Source organism: Falco rusticolus, chromosome 10 (genome assembly GCF_015220075.1).
Source record: "Falco rusticolus isolate bFalRus1 chromosome 10, bFalRus1.pri, whole genome shotgun sequence".
In the NCBI taxonomy this organism is placed as follows: domain Eukaryota; kingdom Metazoa; phylum Chordata; class Aves; order Falconiformes; family Falconidae; genus Falco; species Falco rusticolus.
In genome coordinates, this window is record NC_051196.1 from 30,301,398 (window position 1) to 30,322,457 (window position 21,060).

General features: G+C 51.1%; 2 protein-coding genes across 2 annotated transcripts in view; one reads left to right on the plus strand and one right to left on the minus strand.

Moving 5' to 3' along the window:
* The window catches only part of SLC9A8 (solute carrier family 9 member A8), a 30,894-nt gene extending 30,365 nt beyond the window's left edge, over nucleotides 1–529 (minus strand). The window contains exon 1 of the mRNA XM_037402434.1: nucleotides 406–529. Within this exon, the coding sequence (XP_037258331.1) occupies nucleotides 406–413 (8 nt within the window). The 5' untranslated portion in view covers nucleotides 414–529. The remainder of the gene's footprint in view (nucleotides 1–405) is intronic.
* A 20,187-nt stretch (nucleotides 530–20,716) lies between these two features.
* The window catches only part of B4GALT5 (beta-1,4-galactosyltransferase 5), a 40,225-nt gene continuing 39,881 nt past the window's right edge, over nucleotides 20,717–21,060 (plus strand). The window contains exon 1 of the mRNA XM_037402467.1: nucleotides 20,717–20,917. Coding sequence (XP_037258364.1) covers nucleotides 20,791–20,917 — 127 coding nt within the window. The 5' untranslated portion in view covers nucleotides 20,717–20,790. The remainder of the gene's footprint in view (nucleotides 20,918–21,060) is intronic.

Here is a 21,060-nt window from a genome sequence, read left to right on the forward strand (position 1 = left end):
GGACCGCACTCGCCAGCTCCCACTGCCCGCCCCGCCGCGCAGGGCCGCTCCAGAGCCGGCCTCCCGCTCCCGGGGGCCCGATGCTCCCAGAGCCACCAGGGGCCCGCCCCGCAGCCCCCAGCCCAGGGGCAGGCAGAGCCCACCGGGCTGCCCCGCTACACGGCAGGCCGTCCCGCAGCTGCAGGCGCCGCGCTGAGCGGAGAGGCCGGCACCGAGGGGCTGGGGACGCTGCCCCCCCTTCCCCCCGGAAGCCCCTGCTGAGGGGAAGGGGAAAGGCAAAGGCGCCCCCGTCGGACACACGGCAGCGAGGCCCTGCCCCGGAGACGGCGCCTTCCCGCCAACAGGGCCTGGGGGAAGCAGGCCAACCCCGCCCGCCGCCCGCGGCCCACCCGCCACCGCACTCACTCCGCCATCTTGCCGGCCGCCAGCTTAAACCTCCCACCGCGCTCCTGCGGGGCCGCCCCACATGCAGCCACTTCCGGGGCTCCTGGGCGACACTCTGGCGGGCGCGTCCGCAGTCTCTATGGTAGAAGCAGGGCGGGGCGGGAGGGCGCACGCGTGCGCGGGGGCTGCCTGCCGCCGGCCTCCTGCGACGGGCGCGTGATCGGGGGCGGGAGGGGGGACGTCACGTGGGAGCGGGGCGGCTGCGCGCGCGGCGGGAGGCGAGAGGGGTTGGGCGCGTGGTGGCGGCGCGTCGTCGTGCGCGGAGCGGTGGCGGTGTGTCCTGCCGCCCGGCCCCTCTGCCGCCATCGGCCCGCGGCCTCTGCTGCCTCTGCCGCCATCGCCTCGCGGCCTCTGCTGCCTCTGCCGCTATCGCCTCGCGGCCTCTGCTGCCTCTGCCGCCATCGCCTCGCGGCCTCGGCTACCTCAGCCGCCATCGCCCCGCGGCCTGTGCTGCCGCTGCCACCATCGCCCCGTGGCCTCGGCTACCTCAGCCGCTATCGGCCCGCGGCCTCTGCTACCTCTGCCGCTATCACCCTGTGGCTTCTGGCCCCTCAGCTGCCATCCCCCATGGCCTCTGGTCCCTGAACCATAACCCAGCAGCCCTGGTCCCTCAGCCATCACAGCCTGGGTGCTGTGTCCCTCAGCTACCTTTGCCCTGTGGTGGCTGGTCCCTCAGCCATCACAGCCTGGTGCCATGTCCCTCAGCCACCATCGCCCAGTTCCTGGTTCCTCAGCCATTGCTGCTTGGCACCATGTCCCTCAGAGCTGCCACCACCCAGCAGCTTATTCTCCCTCAGTCACCCTGGCCTTGCACCTTGTCCTGCAGTTGTCTGGTGGTTCCTCCTGCTTTGGCCAGGACTGCCCAGCAGCTCCGTGTCCCTCAGCCACAGTCGTCCAGTAGCTGCTTGTCCCTCAGTCGTTGTTACCTGACAGCTCCTTCCCCAGCACTATTGCCCAGCTGCTTTCCCCTCAGCTGCCATCACTCAGCCGCAACTTGTCCCTCAACTGTCATTGCCTGGTGGCTCCTTGTCCCTCCACCACCATCACCCAAGCTCATACGTAACCCCTTGTGCTTAAATGGAGACTGAGGTCAGGATGGCGTAGGGTTATTGGAGAGGGTCTGCTGAAACCTGGGTATAAAGACTGCAAAAGTGTGCCGAAGTATCACGTCAAAGTATTCTGCCTAAAAGCAGGAAATTGGTCCTGACTTTTTTAAACAAGACACGATCAACGTGCAGCTCCTCTAACCCTTTCCCACTGCCTGAGCAGACCTGGGCAGCTGATCCGTGGTCGGCTTTCACTGCTCAATCACAGACTGAAAACCTAGCCTTACAGCAAAAAGGAAGCGTCAAATCAGCATTTATCCGGTTACCATCAAACTGAAATAGAAAGCCAGTGCCTCAAAATCAGTGTCAAAGTGCTCTTGAGTTAAAATATCATCGAGTTGTCAGCCTTACTCAGTGTGAGTTTCAAATGCCGTCCTCTGGCACAGGCTGCCGCTCTGACTCGGGTCTCTGAGATCTCCCGCAAATCCATTCTGGAAATGGAAAAAAAACCCTGGAAAATGGGGCTGATTAGCAACTCCAAGCTTATAAAGCCAGCCATGGACACACATCCAGTCTGTGAAACTCTGAGATGCTGGGATGGTGGGCACTATGGAAACAAGCAGTATAATGTCATTACATGCCTTTTCTGTTCATTGCTGGTTTGACTTCTTCAGGGCAAAAAAAGGGGACTGTACAGCAGACATACTGGTTTGTATAGCTCAGGTCATTTTGAAGGCCCTTTAGCGTATCAGCTGTGCACTTAAATCAAAACGAAATTTTAGATTTATGGCACAGACACACTGTCACTCATGTGATCGTTTACATGAAAGTGAAAGCCGCTCAAATAGGTGTGAACATGCATGAGTTTTTTAAAACAGTGAGATTTGGGCAGCAGCTGGTTTTATCTGTTCCACAGGCAGGGCAAAGCTGGAGAATGTCTGGTTTCCTGTAGTGAGATTGAACCCACACCTCCTTCTTTGCTCTCATCTTCTGATGTGGTTTTGTGGTGACCTACTTAGATAGCCTTACTACAGTTACAACCAAATTTTTTTTTTCCACGCTGGCTAATTTCCGACAATCTGCAGTTTGCTAATCCCTAACTGCTTTAACTCATTCTCTCCATCCCAGTAGTGTTTGGTACAATTTAGAGAGTGTGACTTCAGTTTAGCACATGTGATGTGGCGCACTTAAAGCTTACTGATGTCAGTGAAAAACGAGAGTGGAGCTTTGCAAAGTGGTGCATTTGGACATTGCCCATTTGGAAACTAGGGGCGACTGCAGCCCTCCAACACATCTTAAGCTCAGGCACTTCTGCTTCTTTGATCTCTGTTTTCATGATGCTCTGAGGTGGAGATTTTGAACAACAACTTCATCCATAAATAATGAAGCTTGATCCAGAATGTGTTACACTTAAATGGATGAAACACAGGAAATTTCCTGTGAATGCTATCTTCCTTTTTTGTGCAAAAATTAAAATTCAAAGTTTGCCAAGACTTGGCCAATTTCAGTGTTTGTGAAGTGCTCCAAATGCCCTGTGTCAAAGCACCGGAGGACTATGGAGGTCAGTCTAGATGGCTGGAAGTTGCTGGTTGCTAAAAGGTGAATTCTCAGTGTTTCCCTTGAGGACATCTCTAAAAAGGAATTGGTCTTCTGCAAATTTGCATGTTTTTAGCTTTTACTAATTTTAGGGTGTTTTCTTTTGCTTTTCTGGGAAGCTCCATGAAAATGCAAGAAGTTAAATTGAAAGGGATTGAGGGAGAACAGGTGGGAACATGGCAGAGAAGGACAGTGGGGGCCAGGGGCATCTCGCCTCCACACGGTATGGCTCATGCTCTGGGTCATACAACAGGAAGAAGCTCCCCTGTTGTGCAGCCCAGTCCTCCTCGCCTGGTTCTTACCCTATCCATCTAGAAATCAGAGAAAAAATAGTTGAGAGCTCCAGTCCAGCCTCCTGCTCACAGTTGGGCCAACTTCAAAGTTAGAGGACGTTGCTCTTGTCCAGATAAATTTTGAAAATCTCTGAGGATGGAGGGTTCCCAGATTCTCTGGGAGACCTCTCCCCATGCTGCACCACTGTCAGGGTGAAGAACTTTTTCCCTGTTGCACAGCTGGAAGCCTCCTTTTTGCCACTTCATAACTGGTGCCTCTCCTGTTGTGCAGCTCTGATAGGAGTCTGCTCCTCCTCCCTGTAGCCCACTTCATATCTTATAGCTGTGCCTATGCTGCTCTGAGTTAAAAGGAGTAGCTGGGTTTGTCTGCAAGGGCAAAGTTTCTTAAAAGCGAATGGTGGAAGACGTAGAGCCATTGCAGCAGTGCCAGACCAGGAAAAGGGCATGGCTAGAGTCCCGTGTAATCTTCATCTGTTGCAATGGGCTCTTGCAGCTGTCACCAGAGTGATGTTCATTTCTGTACCAGACTGGTGCAGAATAAAGAAAAACTTAAAACTATCTTTCTTAGTCACTCGAGTTTTGCTTGGCGTGAAGAATAGGTCATCTGGCCTAAGAATGAAAGCCAGAAATTTTAGCCGTTTTGCTTTCTGTTTGGTTTTGTGTTGTTTTGGGCTTTTTTGGTTTTGGCCTTGACCTTGGCCTCATTTTTTTGGTTGTTTTTGTTCCTTAAATCATTAAACTGGCATGATCAGGAAACTCCACGCTTGTTTTCTTGTAGCTGTCATGTGCTTTTAGTCTTGAGAGATTGATGTAGAAAAGGGATGACCGCAGATGCAACTCTGCAGGACGTGAGCTGACCTTCTCCTCACTGTGCCTGCTGGCCCTGGCCAAAGGGAAATCACAGATGGGTGTTGGGGGCCATGGGAAGGGTTCAGGAAGGGATGTGGAAGGAAGGAGGACTGAGCCAGGAAAGCAGAGGCCTAGGAACCTAGAGAAATAAAAATCCAGGACTGAACCTCACAAAAGCCAGGATCTGAAGGCGGGGAAAAAAAAAAGAAAAAAAAAGAAAAAGGTAAAAGGTAGGAGGAGGACAAGAATCCCAGGGACCCCTGTGGGAGCAGGGAGCATCAGAGCAGCTGGAGGCTGATCAAGGGCTGCTGAGTCAAGCAACTGTGTGAGAACAGAAAGCCACAAGTACCAGGAGGTGCAGTTGGTCAGCTACTGTGAATTGTCACATTTCCACTGAGAGCACACACTGTGGGTGAAGTAACCACAGGTGATATCAAATTATAATGTCTAAAATGTTCTGTATGGAGAGACAGTGATTTTCATGTCTCACCTCTGACTCATCAGCAGGAAATACCACGGCTTGCTTGACCTGTTGTTGCCACTGAGAAGGGGTAAGTCAGACTTACTGCCACCGAGATAACTACTGAACCGAACACCGGTCTAGCATCTCTATACAGATGGTTTTCCAAGGACTTGGTGGCAACAGAAAGTAATCATTTTGGCAGGAGGCCTTTCAGCCTGCTTCTCACTTGTGGTTTTCTGATACACAGCTACTGAGCATCTGTTGATTAATGTATGCACTGAATGTTTCTTTTAATAGATCCCAGGAATTTCACAGTTGTTTAAGCTCATCTAAGATGATGTGGCTGTAGGTAACATAGTATTTAGTTTTAATTCTTCAATTATACAGAGCAGCCTAAATAGATAGCTATGTGGAACACTGAGGGCAAGCACAGATGAGTAAGTGACCAGCTGTAACCCTGTGCTGGAAATGTAGGGGAAGGTGCTAATTTACAGGCACAGGACTTTGTTCTTTCTTGTAAGTGGAGGCTGTGAGCTCTAAAGAGCAAGGGCATGCCACGCTTACTCTAGGGACCTGGTTTAGCAGATATGGCAGCCTTTGGCCGTGGAGAGCTCTGCATTCACCTTTTGGATTATCTGCAAACACGGTGATCTTAAGCAGGCTGGAGTGACCCTTGATTCAAGTCTTTCTGAAACAGAGACCACTGAACTTCCTCCTGCAGCACTGTTAGGTGGTGGGAGGAGGCTGCCACGTGTAGGTAAGGTAGAAGTGCTTCACCTAAGTTTAATGTAGAACTATCCTACAAGTACTTAAATACACCAATCAGCTTCATAGCTTGCTTTTGTAGTAAAAAGAAAATACTTCCTGGGGTGTGGAGAGTGGTTACACTCTAAGCTCACCTGAAGCCAGATTCTGATTTTGGTGTGGTATATGGTATAGGCCAAACAACAAGATGAGCCTGGGATTTCAATGACATAAGACAAAATCAGCAGTATCAACAATACCAAAATCAGGAGTAGTCTTAAAATGTCAGTATCTATAGGCTGCATGTGAGGAAATGCCTATGGCTATGGCACCAAAGTGCTGACAGGGCACTTATTGCTTACAAAAGCCTTGCCTTTTGGGGGCATCTTCGTTCCCCAGGATCGGTCCCATCACAGCTCCTGAAGACGTTGGCAGGCTGGGATGTGAATGCTGAGGAGCTGCATTGGCCTGAAAACAATCTGTGCAGTAAGATCATCTCCTCCTACTCCCTTCTCTCAGTTCTCCTGCACTCTGGTATGAGACTGAGAGAGAACTGATGGTACTTTAAAAGAAAGGATGAATGATCTTTGTTATAAGACTCAGGACATTTATTTATTATACAGGCAAAGGTTAAACATGCTGCTAAGAAGGTAGAGAAAGAGTCAGCTGTGTAATTTGCTTGCTTTATTGCTTTTGGGCAGATGGGAAGGATTCTCTTAAGCTGACTGATGAAATGCTGAAAATTGTTTTAAACCCTTCACTATATAGATTTGGCTTTATATCTTCTTAATGTGTCTTGGTATATATAGTGTCTTATTCTCCTGTTCTCTAGATATATGCAGTAGGCATATGCCTGTGTGAATACATATACACACACTTACATATATAAATATAAGCAAATATACATATATATATATGCAAATTCCAGGCATGAGTTCTCAGCAGATAATGTTTCTCCTGTTGCTTTGGTATTTGTTGTTTGAAACTATTGGATGCATGGATCTAAAAAAGAAACTATTTGTTTGCCTTTCATTTCATGTTTTATCTGCTTCTGACATGCTAAATCTGGAGTGTTTCTAGGAGGAGGCAGTGACAGAGGGAAGTACATCACATGTCTGTAGTCAGTGCCCAGCAAGATGTGCTGCTGTGGCCAGTCACCAAAACTTGTGATCCATCTGCAATGAAATGCAAACAAATGGGATCAGCCCTTGGAAACACAGACCCAAAGGGCGCTGGGAAGGGAATGTTCCCAAGGTCACTGTCATGTCACCTGCTGGCACTGCCAGTTAGGTGGCTGAATACACAGGCTGGGGAGACTGAACTCCTCCCTTTCCTTGGACATGGGGGTGGGGTGAGGTGTTCTTTGTTGAGAAGTAATGGCTGACTTCTCCAGCCCTGTTTGCCCTTCAGGAAAATGCAGCCCTCCTGACTCCAACCTCATTTCCTCATTTTTGGTACCAGATCCTTGTTCATGCTGGCTTGTGCCCTGCCACGCACCGACAACTCCGCTGGGTAGGCAGACACAGTCCCCATCCATGGAGCTGGCAGGCTTCCCAGCAGACAGGCTGTGCTGAGTGAATGGTTCAGACCCTGTCAAGTGAGGCCAGGAGGTGCAGCCCAGAGACAGGACATAGAGGAATTGTCCTTCCTCAGCTTTGCTTTTAAACAGCGAATTTTTTTGGACTGAGAGCTCAGGCATTTCATGTGTTTCAGAGCTGGTGCTGTGCTTGTGTGCCATGACTCATCCGAGTCTGCTCTCGCAGCAGTGTGTGATGGGCCTTCTGTCTCAAGACGTGACTCTCCCAGCATGAATGGGTTATGCTTAGTGACAGGCTTCAGCAGGAGGCAGTTGCTATTTTACAAATGCCTAAACTGAGGCACAGAGAGGCTGGAGAAACAGCCCTGAAATGGACAGCAAGTCAACAAGTGAGCTGGGAAGCACATCTCACAGCATCCCCTACCACCTGCCCTCTGACCAATGCTTTATCTGAAGACTCGAAAAGACTGGGGATATCTGGTCCCACTTTTTCACTCTAATCTCCCAGTAAACAGGTTTCTGTTTGTTTACTGGCACAGACAGCTCTCACTAACACCTTTCTTATCTGATGTTTGTGGCCACCACAGGCAGCCAGCCACACAGGCTCACCGTACCACAGGCTGAAGCCCAGCATTATGCAGCGCCATGGCCATGTCCTCTGCCAGGCCCAGGGATGCAGCTGCACTGTGTCAGGCCAGCAGGTCCTGCAGGCCCTGGGCCTTCTTTCCAGCAGTGGCCTCCAAATGCTTCTGCACGGTCAGAAAATGAGGGGAGAAGGCAGTGACAGCAAAGTACCACCCTTTTCCATATCTTCCTGAATGTCTTCCTCAAGTCAATGTAGTTTCTTCTTCAGAGGGCTGTTAAATGCTTAATTTCAAACATGCATTGCAAGTTCAAGCCTCCCACAGCCTGTGACAGGTGTGATTTCTGGAGTGTATCTATTTGGTGCATGTGTATCTATCCCAGAATTTGATGGCATGTTGCATGTGTGCATGTATAGAGGGGATGACAGGGAAAGAAGATGCCAACAGTAGAAACCATCATTTGTAAATTAAGAAAGACAAACAAAATAACCAAGAACGGAAAAATCAATTATGGTCAGACTAGAATTAGAATTTAAAAAACCAACACCTGCCTCTTCTCCTACACAAAGCCAGCAGAGGCTGTAAGCAGAACTCTTGAGAGACAAAGAGCAGGGCAAGCAGATGCAGTCCTGCTCCTGATAGCCTCCAGCTACTCTTCAGCATTTTGAAATTGTGGAAACGTATAGTATCTGCAGCTTCCTCTAGCAGCCAGTCCCCTGTTTGCATCGGGCTGTGAGCAGAACCACCTCCTTTTCTGTTCTGGACCTGGCTGCCCCAGCTTCCTTGGATGTGTGTCCATGCACTGCGAGGGACCATGAGTGTTGTGTCCGCCTTCGCCCTCGGTGGCCATGCAGCAGCTGCTTCCCGGACAGAAGCCATTCATCACCCGGGAGGTGAAACCTGAATACCAGCTGCAGGAAGCTTGGCCTTGCATGTCCTCTGCCTTCCTCTCTCCCACAGCAGTTCTTCACTGCCTGCCCCTCCAATGGGGGTTGTTTGTAATGCTGAATACCTTTTTGCTGAGGGCAGTGTTTAGGTATTCTCTGAATTACATTCTTGTTGGCATAGACATTAAAAATTCTTCCTCCTTCCTTGCTGCAGACTATCCTGAAAGCCCTTCTGGTAGTGGGAATTAACAAATCTTTGTGACAACTCTGATAAACAGACTGTGTTGTTAGCTGGATTACAGTTACTGGTACTAGACCCAAATGAGTCCAAGTATCCGTTGTACTGGTGAGAAGCATCTGCTGTGACATGTCTACAAACAAACGGCAATGGTAAAAGAGAACAACTGTACAAACTGCATTTCTCGCTCGGAGCAGTAGCCTGGAGCTGCTGGGCACTCCCAGGACTTGTCACCTCACGCTTACATGAGCAGCCTGCTCTTGAGCTGCCTCCGATACCTGCCAGCCCTTGCGGGAGGCAGCGCAGGGCCCTTCCAAGAAGGATGCCAATCTTCTCTGCCCTTTGCCAGTAATGGGATGGCATGGCAAAGGCAGCTGGGACACAGGGAGGCACCTGGGGTGGGCACCCCAAAGTGTGATTTAATGACAGCGTGCACACAGATGTCCCACCACCTGGGTGCTTCTGCTCAGTAGCCCTGATGCAGCCAGAGTGCTGTTTAGCAGATTGTTGGGAATCCAAGCAGTAGGACCTAGATATTTTGGTAGGCTCTGTTACCCTGCCCATGGTGCCTCTGCTGGGAGAAGTTTCACAGCTGATATGAGGCAAGTATCCAGTTCAGTATCCAGCAAAGTGATAGCAGAGAGAAAAACAGTAATCTGAATGTGCTGACTCCTGCTCTAACTAGTAAACCATGTTTTCTCTCATGTCTTCTTTCCATCAGAAGCAGCTGGTGGCGATTTTTATGAGCACTCTTCTGAAGTGTCTCCCTAGAAGAATGTTCTGCTGCTTCTGATATCTCTGTAATCCCTCATCAGGACAGCAATTGGTTTGTTGATAAAACACAGCTCCTGTTCACACCTACTCCACAAATCGCTTTTGATACACAACATGAAGGCCCCATATCATAGAGCAGGGCATCCCTTCCCATGGCTCTGTGGCCTGCCTTGCCCTGGGTAGAGCAACATTGCTTCTGCAGCCAGGAGCAGAGATAGGAGGAGAAGTACAGATTTATGAGAGTTAAAATGAAAAAGCAACAATAACAGAGATTTATCACTGGCAAGAGTGGTAACCATCTCATAGGAAAGGGGGGAAACATAACAAAAGAAACAGAAAGGCTAAATGGAAGGAAACTTATCTAGCTGTGGTGGGCTGGTAAGCACCCACCCAAGTTGTTCACTCCTCTCCAGTGGGATGGGGGAAAGAATCAGAAGGGCGAAAGTGAGGAAAAAACTAGTGGATTGAGACATAATTTAATAAGTGAAGCAAAGCTGCATGAGCAAGCAAAGCAAATTAAGGAATTCATTCACTGCTTACCATCAGCAGGCAGGTGTTCGACCATTCCTAGGGAAGCAAACAGAGGTTACTTGGGAAGACAAACACCATAACCTCAAACATCCCCCTTTCCTCCTCCTGTCCCTGAGTTTTTATTGCTGAGCACAACATCCTATGGCATGGAATACCCCTTTGGTAACTGGGGGTCAGCTGTCCTGGCTGTGTGTCTCCCCCTCAGCTTCTCACCACCCCCAGCCTCCTTGTTGCGAGGGCAGAGTAGGAAAAAGAAAAAAAAAAGCCTTGATGCTGTGCCAGCCCTGCTCAGCAGTAGGTAAAACACTGTGGTGTTATCAGCACTGGTTTAGTCACAGATCCAAAACACAGCACCCGACCAGAGCCTCTGAAGAAAATCCACTCCACCCCAGCCAGACCCCCTCCAGCAGCACTGGAGGAGGAGAGCCTGCTGAAAACAGACCAAGAGCTGAGGGCATGGGAATTGTTTCTTTCCTTGGCAAGGCCATTCTCCTTGGATCCTTTCTTCCCAAGAAGAGCTCAGCTCTGGCAGCCTCCTTTCACCCCCGCAATGACCCTTCTGATAGCTCCATCTGCCCCTTCTCTCTGCCACATCCATCCAGCCTTGGTACACGAATTGAAGGGGGTGCCTCACCCATCGCCACGGTGCTGCTGCCCATGTCTCTCCCTAGCTGTGGGGCGAGACGAAGCTGTAACCCAGCGGCTCCCCCTGCTCTGAAAGCCAAGGGAAAGCCTGAGGGTCAGGCCTTCGGCTGATGCCTCCAATGAATTTCAGAGACACTGCCAGAAAAATGGCTGCATGGTCTCAGAGTTTCAGCTGGGATGTACAACTTCTCACCCCTCTGTCCTAGCAAAGCAGTACTGGCTCAAAGAGATCAGTGCTATTCTAAACCTAGAAATCTGCAGTGCTAGTGAAAATGTTAACAAAAAGTGTTTGTTTAGTTCAAAATACCCTTACAAACTAAACAGCTTAAATCCATGTTGTGTACAATGAACGGCACACTGTAAAAAAAATTTTTTTCTTGGTTTATCTGAGAAAAATATGCCCATGGCAAAGCCAAGTTTGGTTTGTTGTTGTAACTAGGCACCCTTCTTAGCAAACTCGCCTGCTAGCCGCCGTCAGCTGTTGTGAATAACTAATGCAGGTTGCATAAGATGAGAAACTCTGTGAACCTGGCTGAAACCAGCTGTCATGCTGGTAATGCAGGGAGTACCTCTCTTCCCTGTGAATCATGAGGTGGCGATTGTTTAGGGACACATAGCAGTTAGGGCCAGAAGAGCCAGTAGGTCATCGCCACTGGCCGCCTCTCTATCATAGACCACGTAATACAGCTGTAAAACTCTGTAATGAACCTCATAGCTTGTGTTTCAGGAAGGTAGGATGTTGGCTGACACAGAAATTCCACAGAATTACACTTCTTTAACTAGGTGACAGCGAGAAATAAAGAAACTACAACTTCCACTTTTGCTATTACAAAATTAATCCCAGCCTTTAATTGGAATATTTCTGTCTGCAGTTACATCATGTAGTCACTCAGGTTGTTCATAACAAGCAAATATGAGCCCTGGTGTCTTGATTAAATTCCAGGTTAGATGATTGCGTTCTGCTTTGCTACGGTTTCCACCATTCCTGTACCAGCTGGTGATGCTCTGCCTTTCCTGCCCTGCCCTGTGATCTGGGGTCATTCTGTGCTGTCAGCAGACCCTGGCATGGGCTTGGGCTGACGTCTTGAGCTCACCAGAGGAAATATCAGCACAGGCTCAGCCTCATCATGGATTGCAGCCCTTGTTCCTGTTCTTCAGATGGATACATAGCACACACAGAGCCACATGTGCAAAACCAAACCAATTTGGCTGGCAGCCACAGTGCCACCACCAAATGGTGCCATGTTGCAGTATCCGGGCTGGGACAGACAACCCCGTCACACCAAAACTGTGGTGTCCATCAGGAAATGCTCTGCCTCTTTCAAGGCCCACCCTGCGATGACTGCCGTCTTTCCCTGTGGGTGAATGGGACCTCTGCCATTCTGTGTGGGGAACCAGGGCTGGTGCCTTTCTTTGTGGCTTTACTGGGCAGATGGTTTGTACACACTTAGCAAATCCATTGCACGCAAAAGGTGCTGATCCATCACACACATGTACGCAGCTGCATAGCACCTCTACAATAAATCTGATCCTTCCAGAAGGTGTTAGTCTTGCAGCAGATTCACTATGTGATGGACAGAATAACGCTGTGCTTCTTCCTGGTTTTTGCTGTGTGTGGCAGCACAGCTGGGGCTGTCGTACAGTGGTGCCAACCAGCTTGCAGATCCCGGACTGCTGTAAATAACTCTTCTCTCCAGGTACAACGTCTAGGCTGAAAAAGAGCATGTATCTTGGGAAATGCAGGCAGGCAGCAAGCTTGCCTAGGGGGATGGCTGCAGTTTGGAAATAAGTCGCTTCCGGGTGCCTGAGGATCCTTGCACTGACGGTATTGAATCAATACCTATTTCACTGCTATAGGCAGGGTCCTGCTTATGTCAACAGCTGATGCTTCAAAGCATTAAGTAATTAGAAAAATGAACTGCCCTGTAGAGTAAGATATGCAGTGGAGTAAAGATCTATTTAAACCAGATTGTTGTGATGGATGCTGTGCAAACCTCGGAGGCCACTCAAGAGATACTTTGCCCTTGAATTCTGTGGAGAAAGAAGGACAAGAGATGTGCACGTGGCACCTCCTGGCCTTGCGTGAAGGTCATCACAGGGATGACTCTGGTGAGTGTTTTCCAGAACCAGTACTGCAAAGACAGTGTGTGAGCAGTGGTGCGGGTGCTGCTTTGTGCAGGTGTGTGCCCTGCCCTTGGTGGCAGCTCAGCTCTTTGACTGCAGCCCTGTACGGTTGAAATCACTCATTTACTTTATTTTGCTCAGTAAGTCAGGCCAATACCCTGGGAATGGGCAAGCTGAGCCCTCGCCCTTGCTTCACGCTGGACTTCTGCGAGCAGCAGCATCTGTAGAGCCCTGCATGCTGGGGGCCTGGGGCGGTTTATAGTTTGCAACCCCATATTCAGAGTCCTGTTATAGCTGTTACAAACAACCCTGCTGGCCCTGAGTTTAACTTTCTGCTCCATGCTAGGGAATTTCTGGTTGTTAATTTTTCAGAGGCACCCAGCACAGCTGAGTAATGCAGGGAAGCAGCCTCAGACTGCCTGAGCGTGGAGGAAGTTACACATTTGGCATTTGAGAAAATGTATGCAAATAGCTTTTCCAAGGCGTTCTCATCATCATCCATGTTGAAAGCAATTAAACCTCCCTCAGAGTGACACTTCTATGCAAAAAACATTATACAGCACGTCGCCAAACTCCAGCACAGCCAAATAAATCATCGGAGGCAACGATTCTGGGCTATGAACTGTTGCTCTCCAGATGAGGTATAAATCAGTTGCAGCAGCAAGAGCAGCAGCTGTTTTTAGAGCTGGTAAAGGTCTCTTTAGCTTGACTTCACCTTTTCTGCTCTTGGTCACGCTCGCTTCTGCAAAGATTTCAGAGTCAGATATTTATAGAGCAACAGCAGGAGTCCCATTGGAAACAGGAACAAAATCAAGCATGACAGAAAATCATTAGGATTTCCTCAGAATAAAATAAATATAGCAAAGGTGCAAATGCTCCTTTGGGGAAAAATAAAAGCATACAGCACAAGTGGTGCCAGCACCAAAAGCAGGCGATAATTAAGCCTAGAGGAGAGGGAACCCGAAAGGGTGGTGTTGATGGTTCTAGCAGATCGCTCGCACGGGCTGAGCTGCTTCCCAAGCCTTGATTCAGCACATGCCTAAGCCGTGCTGAAGTTGGTGACTTTTAAGCAGGTATTTGAGTGCTTTGTTGAATTGCAGGTTACAGGGAAGGGAAGGGGAGCATGGCCACCATGCATGCCTCTCACCCAGCACTGTCACCAATGTGCAGCCCACTATGCAGTGTGTCAGTGTTACCTGCCTCGTGTCAGCACCACAGCAGTGCTCTACACAGGAGAACATCCTGAGTATGGTCCTGCCTGGTACCCACCGCAGTGCAGCCGGCAGGTCCCCCGGAGCTCTGCAGTGGCCATGACCAGGAGCTTTTTCCATGTCTATGTTACAGCTCATCACAGCAAACATTTAGCCAGGCAGTCACCACTTCGGGACTGCTGCGGGAGCAGGGGGCAGCAGGGCCAGCCTTCCAGCCCTATGGTTTTCGTAGGGAATTGAGTGACATGGGGACCTGGAAAACAAATGCCCAAGGTCCTGTTGGCTGTGGAGGGCAAAGCAAGCCTCCCCTCATCAGACCAAGCTCAGCAGGAATCACTTTGTGCAACGTTCACCACACTGCTTCTGAGCGACAAACCCCAAAACGAGCCCAACCTTGCTATGATTTTAAAAGAAATGAAAGGCTGCACTTGTTTTAAGAAAGTCCTACAAGCCTTTTCCCTGTACATCAAAGGGCAATGACTACAGAGGCAAAGCCTGGGTAGTCAAGAGGTTCAGCTCTTTGCCTTTTTAATTAAATATTTATTCCACTTAATCAAAATCCAGGCTGGGAAGAAGGTTAAGATGGCTGGAAGCCTTTACACGTTATTCCAGCAAAATATCTAAATATATTCACAGAATTAATTGGGACTCAGCTGTGTGGCTGGAAGCATGAGGAGGCATCCAGAATGGAGCCGTCTCGTCAGGTCACCTGGGTAGTTTGCGCTGGTCAGCGACTGAGTGGAAATGGTTAAAATCCCCTCAGCTGCAGCTCTTGAAGGTAATGGGCATTTTCTGCTGCACAGCAGAATTTATATTCTATATTTAAAACACGGTATTTAACATAGCTGGAAGGTTCTTATTCACCACACAACTGTCTTCCCCGCTTGGGAATCCAATTAAGCTGTTGGCCTTTGCAAGTTACTTTTGCATTATGTAATTATGAGTTAATAGAAAGCAATTTCCTCTGAACTGTTCTTTGTTCCTGGTTGTCCTTGTCCCCAGATTTCTGGAAGGCAGTCACATTTCTACATGGTGTGAAGTCCTGAAATCATTTTTACAGGTGGCTTCAATACAGGCAGAGTTTGATCCCATTTTCTTGCCTCTGCTGTTAGTTTTGAAATCCAGCTGAATGTCTGAATAGTCCAGATGTTTCTTTTCCATCGCTATCACCTGGCAGGAGTTAGGCAGGGTTTCACCTCTGCCTGCACTGCCCTTTCGTCTGGTTTTTCCCGATGTCCTTACAATCAGACCAGGGAAGAGCAGTATTCTTCCATACCGTCCACAAACAAGGCTGGCCCCAGTGGAGAATTTCCTGGCACCCCCATCTCGACCTCCTGGTGTGCCGAAGATGGCCTATTTATTTTCTGACTTTTAGACCGTTCAGGCTGTTTGACAGTATTTTAGCCCAGCCATCATCATAACTTTTTGAGAGGGGCTTTGTTAAATGACATTTGAAAATCTGGATAAGGGACTTACACTAAATTATGCAATAATTTTACTTCTTGTCTGCTGAAGTTTCCTTCCTTGTGAAATTTTGGAAAGTACAGCCTGATGTATTCCCTCAACAGAATATTTAGATCCCAAAGGCATTTTATGAGCTTTGCACAAGACCACTTTGACTGGGATAGATCATCAGCCTCCAGAGGTAGGCTGATGCAAACAGAGGCAACGAAATCAATTGAATCTCTGCAAAGTGCCATGACAAGCTTAATATTTTAGCCTACTTTTCTGATGACAGACACCTTCCAAGTGAACATGAAGCTCTGCAAAATAATTTCTGTCGATATTGCCTCCTTTTGGGAGCTATGACACATCTGTTGACTGTGGTAGAATGAGCAGTCCCTATGGTTAGGCACGTGTACAGGTGCTATTAAGATAGGAGCCCTAACAGCCTTGTTAGAAAGTGTAGTGGGTGGCATAATCTGAGAACTGGTCTACAGTAATTCTGCTGGCAAGGAGCACCTTGCAGTGTTCAGTTGAGTTTTTCCATCTTAATAAACAAATATCTGCCTTTGGTTTCCTTTCTGCTACTGCCGACACATTGATGTGAGATAAAACAGCAGCACTCGTGGGTGGCAGTGGTCTTAACAGCCAAAAATGCCAGGGCCACTTAGGTGTGCTCTTATTGCCAAATTAAGTACACACCCTGTTGTGTCTTTTTGAAAAACCTGCTGCATCAATAATTATGTCTATGATCTGGCACACAGCAAACGATATGCTGAGTGAGTATTTATTGCATACTCTGTGTCTGTGGGTGTAAATGTAGAAAATATTTACATTCCTACTGTGCATCCTCTGTATCTTGCTCCTGCTCAAAGCTGGTGATGACACTGCATTGGCTTTAAATGGAGCTGGAGCAAGCCCTGTGTTGCAAAGAGACTTTTAGTAAAAAACAGAGGGAGCACATTGTTTTTGTAAAGCCGAGAGCTGGTCAGCATCTACTCCACCCCAAGTGTCCGTCTCTGAGTGACACAGCTCAGGCTCCCACTTTGCTCACAAACCATCTGGCAGCAGAAACTCCAGGGAAGATCTAAAGCAAACAGCATTGCTGAGCAGCTGGAGGGCTGACATGGTGCAATGCTGACTGTCCTCACCTTTAAGTAGAGGCATTTTCCTAATCACAGGATGGAGTCTATTCTGGAAAGTCTCTACCATTGGGGCTGAAGGTGCCAGAAGCTCTGGAGACTATGACAAAGACTGCAAAACACTAGTGAGGGCTGTGACATCCTTGCTACAATCTGTTATTCGCTGAAGTGGCAGAACAAAGATTATCCTCCCAGATTAGACAGTCCGCGTCAAGCCTTTGCATAAAGTGGCAATAAAAGGTGTGTGGTTGAAGTGGAGCAGCCCTTTAATGACTGTTTCAAACCCAAAACTGAGGATTAGGTTCCCCACAGCAGCTGTTTTACACGGCTGCCTGCTCTGGGGCCAGGTCCTGCGTGTGGCTCTGCTGCTAACCCTGCTGTGCAGCGCTCCCCAGCCCTGCCTGCTCCCCGCTGGCCCTTGGGAGCATGTGACACTGTCCTTCAGAGGTCCGAGACCTTGGGGTACTTACTGGGCAGGTGAGTTTGCTCCTTGCAGGGTGCAGGGCAGCCCCTGGCCACCCTCTCCCATAGTGGCTCCGATGCTCTCGCAGCTGGGCACAGGATCTGGCCCTACCAGACGTCTGCCCATCCTGGCCATGCCAGTGTTCATCAGGAGTGAGCAATGATAGCTGCCAGGCTGGTCTCCCACACACAGCGCTTGAGCAACTGTGTTGGTGCCACTGTGAATATGCAGCTCCAGCCTCTCCAGACCATGCGTGGTGCAATAGTGCCTGTACCGTCCCTCCAAGCACCGCACTTGCACCGGGGCACCCCCAAGCCATCAAAACAGAGCTCTCCCTCCAGTGATGCAGAATGCCTTTTATGTGGAGACGTGCTTTAAGGGTGCAGCTACATCTTCTTGTGAGCGTAGGTGCGCTGGCAGGACCTGTCCCTGCATTCCTGCTCATGGCCACACAGCAAGAGATCTTACCTTCCCCTTCAGGCTGCTGGCAAAGCTGCTCACACAAGCCCTCCTTAAAGTGTCTCAGGCACCATCCATATGTTAAACTCTGCAGAAAATGGGACTTGGCTTATCCACCTCAGGCTGGGAGGGCTGGAGTAGCAGGTGCAGGCTGGAGCAGGGCAGGCAGAGGAAGGTGGTGGGACCGAGCCAGGACTCCCTGGGCATGAGCCACCCACACGCTCCCTGCAACAGCCCTGCTCAGAAGTGCTCCCACCCCAAAGTCCTCACCTGGCCCTGTGGAATGATCTGAGACTTGTAAATCTCTCTTCCTGTTGTTTTTCATTTTATTTTATTGGAAGAGGGCAAAGGGAGGGAGAATGGCTTTGGCTGATGTTTCTATTCCCTTAGTGGAGAGGCAGGATGGAGAGAAGAGGGAAAGAGGGAGTAAGCAAAAAAAAAAAAAGGGGTGGGTGGGGTGGGGAAAGTGAAGCGGGCTGAGTGGGACTGAGCTGAGCCCTGGGAGAGGGAGAGGTGAGGTGAGTCAGAGCCAGGGCAGCAGGGCAGGCATGCCCCAGCATGGCTCCAGGGCTTCCCTGGCTTCACTCCTCCGTGACAGTCCCCATTGCGGCAGCCTGGGCCTGGGAGCGAGTTTCTGGGTGGCTCCTCCAGCAATGTCATTGCTAATTAAATATGTTTAAAAGGTTAGATTATTGGTTGTGACGATGTCTCACCTTTGACGATGTCTGCATCAAACAAATCATAAACCAAGCAAGAAATCTTGAGTTTCCTTGACCAAGGCATCCTTTTAGGAGTTGGATAAAAGGTATTTTGCAAACAGCAGTTCCAGCCACCACTTGGCCGTGCAGTTCTGCTGGAGTATTGTGGGCTCCCAGAAATTAATAGGGCTCAGGGATTAATTTATTTCAGTTAAGGTGGTGATGGAGTGGCAATTCTGGAAAAGAAGAACAAGTACCAGTTTCCTTGTTCCTGAAGTTAATGCAGCTCACACAGCCTCTTCAGGGAAATCCCTGCTTTCCTCCTCAGCCTTCTGGCTCTTGAGGGTCTTCTGCCCTTGAGATCCTTCTGCACCTTGGCACATTAAGAAAATTAATGCCTTACCTTTTAAAGAGAGATTTCTACTTATCCCTGCTCTTTTTTACTTTATCTTTGTTTTTTATCTCCTCTCTCTTCTGAGAACCTATGTCTCTAACAGGAACATGTTTGTCTCCCATTTGTCAAACATGGGAACTGTTTTCTTCATTTGCCCTTACTGCATCCAGGCTGGAAGGGGTGCTAATCCTTCCTGGAATTACTGTGATATACAGCTGTACCTGGAGAATCCTTTATCCCAGCGTCTGGCCCCTGGCTGACATGGGGCTGGCGCTGGGCACCCCCCAGCCCACAGCCAGGCAGTCACCGTCTGGCTGGGTCAGAAGTCTGGATTGAGCAATGCCTCGCTCCCTGCTGGGGAGAGGCTCACCCTGGGGCGCGGAAGCAGTTGGGGACACACTGGACATGTCCCAGCAGACAGTCTGTCCCCATCTCCCACCCCACAGCCTGCCATTACGGGAGGTGCCCCTGCCTTTGCTGCCCACCCTGGGTGGAGGTGGCCAGCCTCTGCCTGCATGCCTGATCCACAGCCCTGCATCCCGCCCTTGGCTGGGAGCCCGGGCTCAGTTTTCTCAGCTCTGGCTGTCCATGAAATACAGAATTACCTCTCCCTCCGGCCTCCCCTGAATGAAGTCTGAGTTGCACTGATCCTGCAATCATAAATGAGGCAAAAATCACAGCTCCATGGGCTGGACTGGGCCCCATCTGCTCTGCAGCTACTTCTGGCTCCCCTGATGGGGATGGCATTTCTTCCAGTTTTTCATTTTCAGGCATCTCCGTATCTCCTTCCAGCTCCTCCTACACACAACAGAGGAACTGCCCAGAAACATGTGCAAAACTGCTTAATTACTCTTTAACCGACGGGGCTGCTGATTGCTGCTGGTGCTGATCATTGCACTGACCGTGATGGCTTCGCCCCATCTTCACTTCTGCCCATCTGTGCCCATCACCTCCTCCCAGGCTGCGCCTCCTGCGCAGTGTCTGGGGGGCACACAGCACTCATCCGAACAGACCCCTGCTGCCTGGTGGGCTGAGTGTCCTTGCTCTCCTGCGGCTGGGTGTCTCAGGTTCATTACCAGGTGTCCCAGGACCATGGCTGGGTGCCCTGAGCCATTGTCAAGTGTCTTGGGGCCATTGCTGGGTGTTCCAGGCATATGGATGAATGTCCCTGGACCATTGATTGTCCCTGGACCATTGCTGAGTGTCTCAGATCCATTGCAGGGTGTCCCAGGGCCATTGCTGAGGCTCAGGGGCTATTGCTGGGTGTCCCAGGGCCATCAGTGGTACCCCAGGACCATGGCTGGGTGTCCTAATGTCATTGCTGGGTGTCCCAGGACCATTGCTGGGTGTGCCAAGACCATCAGCATGTGTCCCAGGACCATGGCTGAGCATGTTGAGGCCACTGCCTGGTGCCCCAGGGCCATCAGTTTTGCCCAGATCTGTGGTCAGGTGTCCCTGGGTCACTGCCCGGTGTCCTGGGGTCCACGGCCAGGTGTCGCGGGGCCGTCAGGGGTGCCCGGGTCGATAGCTGGGTGTCCCTGAATCACTGCCCAGAGTCCCAGGGCCATCAAGACGTGCCCAGTCCATCATAAGGTGTTGTTGGTTCACTGTCTGGTGTCCTGGGACCATCAGTCATGCCCACATCTGTGGTCAGGTGTCCCTGGGTCACCGCCCGTGGTCCTGGGGTTCACAGCTAGGTGCCCCAGGGCCATCAGGGGTGCCCAGGTCCATGACCAGGTGTCCTTGGGTCACTGCCCGGGGCCCCAGGGTCCACAGCCAGGCGTCCTGGGGCCACCAGGGGTGCCCAGGTCCACGGCCGGGTGTCCCTGGGGCGCTGCCCGGTGTCGCGGGACCACCAGGGGTGCCCAGGTCCGTGGCCGGGTGTCCCCAGGACCACCAGCGGGGCCGCAGGGTGCCCGGCAGCCGCGGGGGGCGGGGGGGGCGGTCTCTGCTGCGGATCCCCGGGCGCTGCAGCGGCGGCGGCGGCAGGAGTTTGCTGCCGGTCCCCGGGCGCCCCGCCCCGCCCCGCGCCTCCCGCCCCGCCCCGCCCCGCCCCGCCCCGCCGCGGCTCATTCATGCGGCGGCGCTGGGCGCGGGCGGCGGCTCGGAGCGGCCCAGGCGGGGCGCCTCCCGCCGGGCCTCGGCGCATGTGAGCGGCGGCGGCGGTAGCAGGGCGGCGGCAGCAGCAGCAGCAGGGCGGCGGCGGCGGCGGCGCCGCATCGGCCATGCGGTGGCACCGCGGCCCCCGCTGTGCCTGGCGGCTGCTGCCCCGGCGCTCGCTGCTGGCCGCGCTCTTCCTCTTCTCGCTCTCTTCCTCCTTCCTCTACTTCGTCTATGTGGCGCCGGGCATCGGTAAGCGGCGGGCCGAGGCCCGGGGCGCGGGGAGGGGGCACGCCGTCTCCCACTGGAAACGCTGAGTAATCCGCGGAGGGGGGGCGGCATCCCCGGCGGCCGTTGCCCCGAGAGGGACGGCCCGGGCCCGGCGGCCCCGGCTG